Below are 13,067 nucleotides of genomic sequence, written 5' to 3'. Positions count from 1 at the left end.
TTGATGAAGGATGGGAGACTGCATGTAATGGGTTGAAGGTGTTGATCTACGTAGGCAGAGATACGTTCTGTGGGGGCTTGGTAACCAGCTACAATGGGGCGGCCGGGATGATTGGGTTTGTGGATTTTAGGAAGAAGGTAGAAGGTAGGGGTGCGGGGTGTCGGTGGGGTCAGGAGGTTGATGGAGTCAGGTGAAAGGTTTTGCAGGGGGCCTAAGGTTCTGAGGATTCCTTGAAGCTCCGCCTGGACATCGGGAATGGGGTTACCTTGGCAAACTTTGTATGTGGTGTTGTCTGAAAGCTGACGCAGTCCCTCAGCCACATACTCCCGACGATCAAGTACCACGGTCGTGGAACCCTTGTCCGCCGGAAGAATGACGATGGATCGGTCAGCCTTCAGATCACGGATAGCCTGGGCTTCAGCAGTGGTGATGTTGGGTGTAGGATTAAGGTTTTTTAAGAAGGATTGAGATGCAAGGCTGGAAGTCAGAAATTCCTGGAAGGTTTGGAGAGGGTGATTTTGAGGAAGAGGAGGTGGGTCCCGCTGTGACGGAGGACGGAACTGTTCCAGGCAGGGTTCAATTTGGATGGTGTCTTGGGGAGTTGGATCATTAGGAGTAGGATTAGGATCATTTTTCTTCGTGGCAAAGTGATATTTCCAGCAGAGAGTACGGGTGTAGGACAGTAAATCTTTGACGAGGGCTGTTTGGTTGAATCTGGGAGTGGGGCTGAAGGTGAGGCCTTTGGATAGGACAGAGGTTTCGGATTGGGAGAGAGGTTTGGAGGAAAGGTTAACTACTGAATTAGGGTGTTGTGGTTCCAGATTGTGTTGAAAGGAATTTTGAGGTTTTGGAGGGAGTGGAGCTGGAAGTGGGAGATTGAGTAGATGGGAGAGACTGGGTTTGTGTGCAATGAGAGGTGGTTGAGGTTTGCTGGAAAGGTTGTGAAGGGTGAGTGAGTTGCCTTTCCGCAGGTGGGAAACCAGGAGATTGGATAGTTTTTTGAGGTGGAGGGTGGCATGCTGTTCTAATTTACGGTTGGCCTGTAGGAGGATGCTCTGAACAGCCGGTGTGGATGTGGGAGAGGAAAGAGTAAGGACTTTTATTAAGGATAGGAGTTGACGGGTGTGTTCATTGGCTGAGTTGGTGTGTAGGTGAAGGATTAGGTGGGTGAGGGCAATGGATTGTTCAGTTTGGAACTGGTATAGGGACTGATGGAAGGAAGGGTTGCAGCCAGAGATGGGAACTTTAAGTGTGAGGCCTTTGGGGGTAATGCCAAATGTCAGACAAGCCTGAGAAAATAGAATATGGGAGCGTAATCTGGCTAGGGCGAAGGCATGTCTGCGGAGGGAATGTAAATAAAACTTAATGGGGTCGTTGTGGGGGTGTTGTGCGGGTGACATGGTACTAGAAGGTCGAAAGTGTAACGTGAGGCTGAAATGAAAATGAATGTAAAAATATGTGGGGAGAGATAAAGGTGAAGTAGAAAGCAAATGGAGATCTGGTGTGAAAAGAGGCGAAAAGGGGTTGGTTGAGCTGGGTTATGTTGATCCTGTGGTGAAATAGTGTAGGTAGAAAACGATGTGCATAAAGGTTAGGTGGTTGTGTTGCCGCCAAAACACGTTAAAGGGTGGAGAAATTCGGGAAAATTTCGAAAAAACTACGTGAGGATGTATTAAAAATAGTGGTATGGTGGTGGCAGATTATGGAAATGAGGCTAACAATTGTCTGGTGGAGAAATAATAACGTTAAAACCTGTGGGAAGCGGCTAAAAATGATCGGTGATGTGAAAAAACGGAAATCGAAATAAAGCAAAAGTTATTAAAACTAGCCGAAAAGGTTGTTTAATAGCTGAAAGGAACTGTTTGTGAACTAGAAACGGTGGATTTTATAGCAGTAGCGGAAGAAAAAATTTTTTGTTATGTTTTGGAAGTGGGTTACGTATTATTACGTATTGTTGAGTATATATCGGCGGGATAAAATTGTATAGTGGATTACGGTAAAAAGGAGAAGGTGAATACAAAGGGAAACTACTGGCAAAAACATTAGGAGGAAATAAGACGACAGAAAAGACTTCGAAATGTAACAGTGACAATAACAAACGTCATTGTTGGGTTCAAATTAATGATATGAATATAACAGAGGGAAACATTCCACGTGGAAAAAATATATCTAAAAAGAAAGATGATGAGACTTACCAAACAAAAGCGCTGGCAGGTCGATAGACACACAAACAAACACAAATATACACACAAAATTCAAGCTTTCGCAACAAACTGTTGCCTCATCAGGAAAGAGGGAAGGAGAGGGAAAGACGAAAGGATGTGGGTTTTAAGGGAGAGGGTAAGGAGTCATTCCAATCCCGGGAGCGGAAAGACTTACCTTAGGGGGAAAAAAGGACAGGTATACACTCGCACACACACACATATCCATCCACACATACAGACACAAGCAGACATATTTAAAGACAAAGAGTTTGGGCAGAGATGTCAGTCGAGGTGGAAGAGTAGAGGCAAAGAAGTTGTTGAGAGACAGGTGAGGTATGAGTGGCGGCAACTTGAAATTAGAAATTGAAATTAGCGGAGATTGAGGCCTGGCGGATAACGAGAAGAGAGGATATACTGAAGGGCAAGTTCCCATCTCCGGAGTTCGGATAGGTTGGTGTTGGTGGGAAGTATCCAGATAACCCGGACGGTGTAACACTGTGCCAAGATGTGCTGGCTGTGCACCAAGGCATGTTTAGCCACAGGGTGATCCTCATTACCAACAAACACTGTCTGCCTGTGTCCATTCATGCGAATGGACAGTTTGTTGCTGGTCATTCCCACATAGAATGCATCACAGTGTAGGCAGGTCAGTTGGTAAATCACGTGGGTGCTTTCACACGTGGCTCTGCCTTTGATCGTGTACACCTTCCGGGTTACAGGACTGGAGTAGGTGGTGGTGGGAGGGTGCATGGGACAGGTTTTGCACCGGGGGCGGTTACAAGGATAGGAGCCAGAGGGTAGGGAAGGTGGTTTGGGGATTTCATAGGGATGAACTAACAGGTTACGAAGGTTAGGTGGACGGCGGAAAGACACTCTTGGCGGAGTGGGGAGGATTTCATGAAGGATGGATCTCATTTCAGGGCAGGATTTGAGGAAGTCGTATCCCTGCTGGAGAGCCACATTCAGAGTCTGGTCCAGTCCCGGAAAGTATCCTGTCACAAGTGGGGCACTTTTGTGGTTCTTCTGTGGGGGATTCTGGGTTTGAGGGGATGAGGAAGTGGCTCTGGTTATTTGCTTCTGTACCAGGCCGGGATATTTTAAATGGAGGTATTAGGACAGTGAAAATGGCTGCTGAAATATTTCTGAGAATGTGTGACAGATTACAAGGGTCGAGTCAACCAAGTCACACATTGGAAAGATTACAAGGGTCGAGTCAACCAAGTCACACATTGGAAAGATTACAAAAGTTATCTATTATGTTTTTTTTTTTTAGTTGGCATTTTTGTTTTAGGAAAAGTGATTACAAAATTGAATTGTTGTCAGAAACATTTACATGTGCCTGCTACAAATGGGGATAAAGAAAGAAATTAAAATATTCTTCCATGAGTAATTTATCAAGTGGTTCATCTGTCATGCACTGATTTTCTTTTGACATTGCTTGTCTTGTATGAAACTGATAAAAATGTCTGTTTTTCCAGATCAGGAGGAACGGTCTCGTTCTGTGGATGCGTTTCGAAAGGGACAGAAAGATGTTCTGGTTGCTACTGATGTTGCATCAAAGGGCTTAGATTTTGCTGATGTTCAACATGTCATTAATTATGACATGCCAGATGATGTAGAGAATTATGGTGAGTCAGTTTAGTAATTTGATTTATACACACTTCAAAAATTTTGAGGTTATTACACGTTGTTACAATAGGATGTTTTATATTTTGAGTGCATGGATTACCATGAAGAAACAGGTAATAAATTAGGTATACCTTTTTGCCTAGGATCAGAGATGCAAGAGCTTGCAGGATTTTGTTGAGCCACATTACATGCTGTGCTTTTGTACCTCATTTCATAATTGAAGGAAATTAAAGGGAGAGGGGGATTTGGCATACAGAAACAGTACCAAAAAAACTTCATTACAGAAACAAGCATATTATCATCTAGGCATTTCAGCTTTATGGTCCTATGAATAGAGCATATAGCTTCCTAATTTGTGTGCCATTACAAAACTAAAAACAAAGTTGAAAAAATCCCAGTAATTTGGAATCGAAGCTACTGCCACTGTAAGGAGCTTACAATGCTCAAAACTCACAAGAGGTAACAGCAGAGAGTTTAAGTTACATGTTATTGACATGACATTGTAATTAAAAGTGATAAACAGTTAAGTAGTTAAATAATTATACTTACAGCCATATTATTACAGACAAGTCTAGTTGGCAAAAGGATTTATAATTGTGTACATGGTTGTTTACGATGGCTATAAATAGGTCAGCCAATATTCTGAAAAAGTAAAGAAAGAAAGAAAGAAAAAAGAAACCACACACACAATACAAAACTGTGTCAACATCATCCCTCATATAAAAGGGAAGGAGAGTGGAAGGAAGTTAGCATATTATCTATCACAGGTTTTGGGCATGAGATTTTGCAGTCAGGTGCACTATATTTTGACAATACACCACAGAATGACGTGGGGTTTTGTTATTAATCTATGTTAGTTTTTTTTTAGCAATGCACATTGTAAGTAATCTTTGAGAATACACACTGAAGATCCAAAGAAATTGGTACACCTGCCTAATATCGTGTAGGGCACCTGCAAGCATGCAGAAGTGCCCCAACAGTGGCATGGACTTGGCTAATGTATGAAGTAGTGCTGGAGGGAATCAAAAAGTAGTGACTTTTAAAGTACATCTTCTAATCATCAAAGTATTGCATGAAACTGTTCAAAGATATACATCTACATCTGTATCTATACTCTGTGAACCACTGTGCGGCACATGACAGGGTGTATACCCCACTGTACCAGTTATTAAGGCTTTTCCCCCATTCCATTTATATATGGAGTGGGGATAAAAGATTGTTTAAATGCCTCTGTGTGTGTTGTAATTAATCTAATCATGTCCTCGTGATCCCTATGGTAGCGATATGTAGGAATTATTGACAGCTACTGGAAAATTTGGCCCTCCACATCCCTGTTACCTTAGACATTTTTGAGAGCTGTAAATACTTACTGGTAATATTTTGCTGCTTTTTCATTCTTTTCCACAGTTCATCGTATTGGGAGAACAGGCCGTTCCGGCAAGACAGGAATTGCTACAACATTTATCAATAAAGCTAATGATGAATCTGTGCTTCTTGATCTGAAGCATTTGCTAATTGAAGCAAAGCAAAAAGTTCCACCATTCCTTGCTGCTCTTCAGTCTGAAAATGAGAAATACCTTGAGCTTGGGGGTAAGTACTTGAAATATTTGTAAGGCAGCTTTCATTTCCATGCATCCCACCCGTCCTCATATGTATCCGCCACTGGTACTGTGTGTTTTTGATAAGCAATACAAACAATGAAATTTATTGCACATAGTCATTCAGTATTAATGTTTCTGACAAATTACTAATTATCTAGATCAATATCATTTGTAAACATGAATAAAAGTTTTTTTTTCTGGTATGAAAGATGTCAGTAGGTCATGAATCCTACCAGGAGTCATGAAGGCAAATGAATCTGAACTGATATTAGATCCTTCCTGTTTTCATATTAGCAGGTAGATATTTGATGTTTACTTTTGTAGACAAATTCGAATGCTTCATAATGCTACTTATTTCAGATGAACGTGGCTGCAGCTACTGTGGTGGCCTTGGGCATAGAATCACTGACTGTCCAAAGCTGGAAGCTATCCAGAACAAGCAAGCATCCAATATTGGAAGGAGAGACTATCTTGCAAGCAATGCTGCAGATTATTAGATTATACCACTATACTGTTAAAAGAACTGTTTTTTTACTTGTATTTTACAGATTAAGTTAATTAAATGTTGTTTCTTCTGTGTTTTGAAAACCCCTGTGAAGTATTTTTTTGAAAACTACATAGTTATTGTGTAATAATTTTTTTTGAAAGTAGTAATGTATCCCACAGGTGCATTTGAATGTTTCATGGGATTCAAAAAATGGTTCAAATGGCCATAAGCACTATGTGACTTAACATCTGAGGTCATCAGTCCCCTAGACTTAGAACTACTTAAACCTAACTAACCTAAGGACATCACACACATCCATGCCTGAGACAGGATTCAAACCTGCAATCGTAGGAGCAGTGCGGTTCTGGACTGAAGCACCTAGAACCACTTGGCCACAGCAGCCGGCTCATGGGATTCAACACCTGCTCTAAACAGTAGAAAATGTTCTGTATTTAGATGTTACTTGGCAAATAGAGTTTTTAGCATAAAATAACATGTCTTGTAACAAAAGAAGCCGCTTACAAAAACAGCGACAACTCATTTTGGAGTAAGTTTTGTCAGATGAGCCCTTGTGTGATAGTGGTAGGACACCACCAGTTAACTGACATTTGTAAAGCAGTAGCTGAATTTTCTCATCTCCTTAGCAAGTGCAGCTGGTCATGGAGGTCCAGTGCAGGCTGTAATTATCATATGGCAGTTTTGACCACCAGGTGCAAATCTGGTGCTGTACAGCATCTCATCGATGTCTCCAGTGCCGATAGTGAACAATTTGTGAAAGTGATGGCTATTAATAAAAACAGCATTGTCCTTCTCACTTGTTTGACCTTTCTGCCCACATCCCTTTCCTAATTCATTACATATGAACACATTTCTATACATCTTTCTTGCACTCACAGTTCACCTGGTGGCCGAAATTGGAACTACTACTTTTTCACATTACAATCTTTATTAAGTAATAATTACAGCCTACATTGGATCTCTGTGAGTAGCTGCACTTTAATTATAACCACCTCGTACCATTGTACATAATGTGCGGCAATATTTTAAGCACTTGTGTTAGCACGGGAAGCTGATTAAGATTAAACCTGATGTCTGAATTGAATCAGAGAGAAAACACAAGATTGGTGTAGTTGACAATGAAGCAGGATATCTCTCTGGATTTTTAGAAGAAAGCATGCCATAATTTACCTTAAGTGATTCTGTAAATCAGCAAAAAACGAGGATCGTTGGACAGTAATCTGAACATGACCCCTGCTGAAACGCTTTTTGTATAACTACATTACCTTCCTAGGTACCAACTGCAGATCTGTGAGTGGGAAATAAAGAAATCAATTTTTCTATGTATTTCCTATATAGCATACCTCACATGGCTTAGGGACTGTAACCACCATTCCAGTGTCACACCTTGCAGGATGGCCTATAGGCGGAGTCATAAAATGAAGGTGTGGCCTTTTCACAACAAAGAGCATACCAGAAAAAATTCATTTCATATGAGCAGTATCTTTCATTTGGGGTAGGTAGGAGAGACCTGTACCGGAATATTTCACAGATGTCCCAAAGTATGAGACACTGTGTGTGTGTGTTGCAAACAGTGAAAGTTTGGTGGCCAGGGTGTAAAGTACACTCATCCTGGTGCTCTTCGAACCACGCATGTTCACAAACTGCATTTAGGGGTGGATGTGGTCCACAAGGATAGATGCATATTTGTGTTGATCCATTGTGCCTTCCAGAATGATGCTTCGAATGTAGCAGCATTTCAATGTACTACGAAAATCCGACTGGCAAGACTGTTTGGGATGTTTGTCAATATGGCCAACTCTACGTTCTGAATTTTTTCCTACCTGTGAGAACAGATGGTTGCTAATAGGAACTTTTATGAATTGTGAATCGCATGCAGTATTCTCTTCACCATAGGAATAATACGAATATAAACATTTGGCCATGTATTCTTTCGTGTTTGCTGCTATCTCATTTGAATCCTGTCTGCCAAATAAACTACAAAACTAGAGTGAGACAACAGCAAACGTGGAAGAACATACATATCATGTCATGTTCATATTCATATTATTCTTATGCCTACAGAAATACAGTCAGAAACGAAGCACGGCAATTCACTAGATTTCTAAATCTACGATGATTAATTTCTGTGCAGAATGTAATGTACTAAAGAGGCATCTGCAAAGATTTTCAAGCGGAGAAAAATTTTCGCTGAACTCTCGTTCAGAAGATCTTCTATCATACGCAGTCTATTATTTGGTTCTTGTTGATCATTATCAAAGAAAGCAGCAGTGTAAGTCACAACAAATAGCAGTCTCTTGCCATTGTTTCGCTAATGAGGCGATTCCTCTTTTTTTAAATTGTAACCGGCGATAGCGCACACAAAAGCAAGCCATGCCGCGAGCGGTGACAGGTCATAAACACTCATTATCAGAATGCGACAAACAATGCACGACACAGTACAGTAATGCATTTTCAGCTTAGAGTGACGTAAACACCTATAACATAGAGAACGGCACTTATCAGATCAAAGAAAAATAAGCAATCAATTCAAACCAGATGAAGCACATGAAAAATGAAGGGTACCCGTATAAATACAGATGGCGCCTGACGCATAGCAATGGCTGCCTGGTAAAGCTTAACTGCTAAGCTTACGACTCGAACCAAATTACTGTAGCTGTATCGTCATTCATTCAACCTAAATAGTGTCTCATATTACAATGGACCAACTTTGTTTCGATTTGGAGGTACGGCCTAAAACTTTTCTCTCCCTTTGAATTTCGAGTCTCAAATTTCAGGTACGGCTTAGATTCTGGAAAATTTTTTTTTCCTTGATTTCGAGTATCATTTTTCAGGTGCGGCTTAGATTCGAGTAAATACGGTAGCCCCTTGGTTCATCTTGGCAGTCAGTTGCTCAATAGTTGCATGTCTGTTCACCCATGCACATCTGTGCAGCTGTCACTCACAGCCGTCATTCACCTCTGTCATCTGTGGCCCATGGTGCACTATAGTTGCCTTGGCACCAGTTTCCTTGATTTCAAGTATCATTTTTCAGGTGCGGCTTAGATTCGAGTAAATACGGTAGCCCCTTGGTTCATCTTGGCAGTCAGTTGCTCAATAGTTGCATGTCTGTTCACCCATGCACATCTGTGCAGCTGTCACTCACAGCCGTCATTCACCTCTGTCATCTGTGGCCCATGGTGCACTATAGTTGCCTTGGCACCAGTTTCTGATAGCATCATCTTGCCACTCATGATACACTTTAACGACAGGAGCAGGCAAAAGATATACAAACTTAGCTGTTTAGGAAGTGAGAACCACTTAGTCCAAGCCAATGATCATGCCCTTCTGGTCGTCAGATAAATTGCTCCATTTCCACTTTTGACTGGAACGTGTGTGTGTGTGTGTGTGTGTGTGTGTGTGTGTGTGTGTCCTTTCCGTTTGAAAAGCCATGAAGTATCAAGGTAAATGTGCATCAACTAGTATATAATCTTCGCAGATTACCCATGCAGTTATGATTGATAACATCTATTATTCTGCAGATGTATGTTATATTTAAATTTACACTATCAATAAAACCAAATGATTGTTCCCATTACACTGAGGTGACAAAAGCCATGAGATACCTCCTAATATTATGTCAGACCCCCGTTGCCCATTATAGTGCAGCAACTCTATGTGGCATAGTATCAACAAGTCGTTGGAAGTCCCCTTGCAGAAATATCGAGCCATGCTGCTTCTGCTGCCATCTGTTACTGGGGAAGTGTTGCCGGAGCATGATTTTGTGCGTGAACTGACCTCTCAATTATTTCTCATAAATGTATGATGGGATTTATGTCAGGAGATCTGGGTGGCCAAATCATTCGTTTGAATTGTCCAGAATGTTCTTCAAACCAATAGCGAACAATTGTGGCCCAGTGACTTGGTGAATTGTCAGCCATACAAATTCCATCATTGTTTGGCTGCAGACAGTCTCAAAGAAGAACATAACCATTTCCAGGAAAATGGGTTCAGATGTGGGTTCAGATGGACCAGAAGATCCAGTCAATTCCAGGTAAACACAGCCCACAGCATTACAGAGCCACCATCAGCTTGCGCAGTGTATTTTTGACCCCATGGCTTTGTGGGGTCTGCACCACACTCAAACCTCACCATCTGTTCTTACCAACAGCAATTGGGACTCATCTGTCCAGGCCACAGTTTTCCAGTCATTTAGGGTGCAACTGGTATGGGCATGAGCACAGGAAATGTGCTGCAGGCGATGATGTGCTGTTGACAAAGGCACTCGCGTAGGTCATCTGCTGCCATAGCCCATTAACACCAAATTTTGCAACGCTGTCCTAATGGATACATTTGTCGTACATCCCTCATTAATTTCTGCAGTTATTTCACGCAGTGTTGCTTATCTATTAGCACTGACAATGGCACTGCTCTCGATCATTAAGTGAAGGCCATCTGCCACTGCATTGTCTGTGATGAGGGGTAATGCCTGAATTTCCTGTTCCCAGCACACACTTGTCACTCTGAATATTGATTTCTGAAATGGAATGCCCGTGTCTACTGGCAGCTACCATTCTACGTTCAAATTCTGTTAATTCCCACATGTGGCTAAAATCATATCGAAAACCTTTTCACATGAATCACCTGAGTACAAATGAGGTCTCCACCAATGTGCTTCCCCTTGACACGTGTATGCGATACTACGGCCACCTGTATATAATATGCACATCACTATCCCATGGCTTGTCACCTCACTGTAGTATTGCAGGATGTATTAGATCAGTTTTCGTTGTAGAAGTCTGTCTAATTACTTACCCACCTCTGTTCTACCTTCACATACCGCATGTGTAAAATGTATTCTCTAGATATTTCTACTTTGGAGCTTGTTCAGGAGATGATCATAGTGCTAACAAGAACATGCTGTATAGCGTGTAGATTATGATGTACTTAATTTACATATGAAGTACAAAAAAATAAAACATTATTTTAAATACAATAAAACCTTTAGTAGTCATCCACTTGAGAAGCACAAGTATTTGGACATATAAGGTATTTTTTTTCTTTTAATATTTGTGCTAAAATAGTTGTTAACCTGGATTTGAACTTGCTAGCACATACACAATGTGATATTTAAGAACATGTGGGGATTGACTTCTGTGACAATAAAAAATAAGCAAAAAGCTTGAAAATTCAAGATATTCACTTTTATTTGGAATAACCAGCACACAGAACTGAAGAGCATACGTACATTGTGCCAGACTATGCATGCACTGTTTATTCTCCACAATTACTCTTTGGAATTATTTTATTAATTCTACCAGATTCAGTCTCTCTATTGCTGATATTTGCTGCAGGTCTCTGGAAGTGGCTTTGATAGATTATTTTAAAATATGATTTCTCTTAATAGTGATTTAAGATAACCGAGAAATTTAAAACACAATTACATTAGGAGACTGCTGAATGTTTTAAAGGAACTACATTATAGTATTTGTGGCAATATGCTTAGCACCATTGTCTGAAACCTAGTTTTTCATACTTGAGCAACTAATGTCCATACATTATGGTTGGAATTACTGAAGATGTGTCAAGGTAATTATTAAATAACGTTTGTGATAGAACAAATTATACGAGGCATGTTTTTTAAGTAAGTACCATTTTGAAATTAAAAGAAGACGTGCTAAGATATCTCAATAATTTTATTTTTACATGAAAGCCTGTGCCTTAATCTACTTTTCTACATAATTTCCGTCAATATTGAGGCACTTGTCATAACGTTGTACCAGTTTTTGAATACCCTCCTCATAGAAGTCTGCCACCTGACTTGTTAACCGCTGCATCACCACTGTTTTGACTTTGTCATCATCTTGAAGACGCTGACCATCCGGGTGTTTCTTCAGGTGCAGGAACAGATGGTAGTCACTGGGCGCAAGATTGGGGCTCTGTGGAGGATGATCTACAGTTTCCCATCGAAAAGATGTGATGAGATCTTTGGTCTGATTTGCCACATGCGGACAGACATTGTCTTGCAGCAAAACAATGTCCTTGCTCAACTTGCCACGTCTTTTGTTCTGAATAGAATGGCGCAGATTGTGGAATGTCTTACAGTAAGCTGCTGCATTGATTGTCTCATTATGAGGCAGAAATTGCACAAGCAATACCTCTTTTCTGTCTCAAAAAACTGCACATGATTTTCCGGGCAGAAATGGTTTGCTTAAACTTCACTTTTCTGGGTGAATCTGAATGCCACCATTTCATGGACTGTTGCTTTGATTCTGGTGTGACATAGGCTACCCATGTTTCATCGCCTGTAACAATTTGGCTTAAGAAATCATCACCATCATTGTGGTACCGCTCAAGGAAAATCAATGCACTGTCTAAACATTTGGTTTTGTGCACATCCTTCAACATTTTTGGTACCCAACGTGCACACAGTTTTTGGTAATTCAAGTGCTTGGTCACAATGCCATACAAAACACCACGAGAAAAAATTAAGAAAGTCATCCTGCAAGGAGGAAATCGTAAAGCGTCTGTTTTCTCTCACCTTATTGTCCACTTCCTGTACCAAACTTTCATTAATGACCGAAGGACGCCCCATCCGTTGTTCATCATGCACGTTTGTGCGGCCATCTTTAAATGCTCTCACCCACTTTCTTACCATTCCATCACTAAAAATGTTTTCTCCATAAACTGCACAGATCTCACGATGAATACCGATCGCTTTTAGGCCTTTAGCACTAAGAAATCTTATAACAGCCTGTACTTCACAGGTCGGTGGGACTCGCAATTATCGGAGGCATCTTAAATACTCAGTATACAACATAAACAAGGAAGAATCAGACCATAATGGCGTCAGTGCATAGACAACAGATGTAGGTACACAGTGCATATGCGCAGAACGCCAACCGCAGCGCTGTGGCCGCGGTGTGGCAAAACGGTACTTACTTAAAAAACACGCTTCGTAGTACAAGCTGGACAAATTATTGTGTTCTTAAGTCTGAAGGCTGGTTTGATTCAGCTCCCCAAGGTAGTCTCTCTTGTTAAAGTCTCTTCCTCTGTGTAACTGTTGTACCTTACCTCCACCTGAGCCTGATTAACACAAAACCATGGCCATAGTGACTCAGCTATTTCAACAGATAGAAGAATCTTTTA

General features: G+C 41.0%; 1 protein-coding gene across 1 annotated transcript in view; it reads left to right on the top strand.

Annotated features, from left to right (window-relative positions):
* LOC126252683 (ATP-dependent RNA helicase abstrakt) overlaps positions 1-6,022 on the top strand; it is a 152,313-nt gene extending 146,291 nt beyond the window's left edge. The window contains exons 12-14 of the mRNA XM_049953587.1: positions 3,683-3,832; positions 5,241-5,423; positions 5,795-6,022. Coding sequence (XP_049809544.1) covers positions 3,683-3,832; positions 5,241-5,423; positions 5,795-5,931 — 470 coding nt within the window. The 3' untranslated portion in view covers positions 5,932-6,022. The remainder of the gene's footprint in view (positions 1-3,682; positions 3,833-5,240; positions 5,424-5,794) is intronic.
* Positions 6,023-13,067: the final 7,045 nt, after the last annotated feature.

The sequence above is a fragment of the Schistocerca nitens genome, chromosome 4, assembly GCF_023898315.1.
Source record: "Schistocerca nitens isolate TAMUIC-IGC-003100 chromosome 4, iqSchNite1.1, whole genome shotgun sequence".
Taxonomy (NCBI): Eukaryota; Metazoa; Arthropoda; class Insecta; order Orthoptera; family Acrididae; genus Schistocerca; species Schistocerca nitens.
This window is presented reverse-complemented; position numbering and strand designations above follow the sequence as displayed.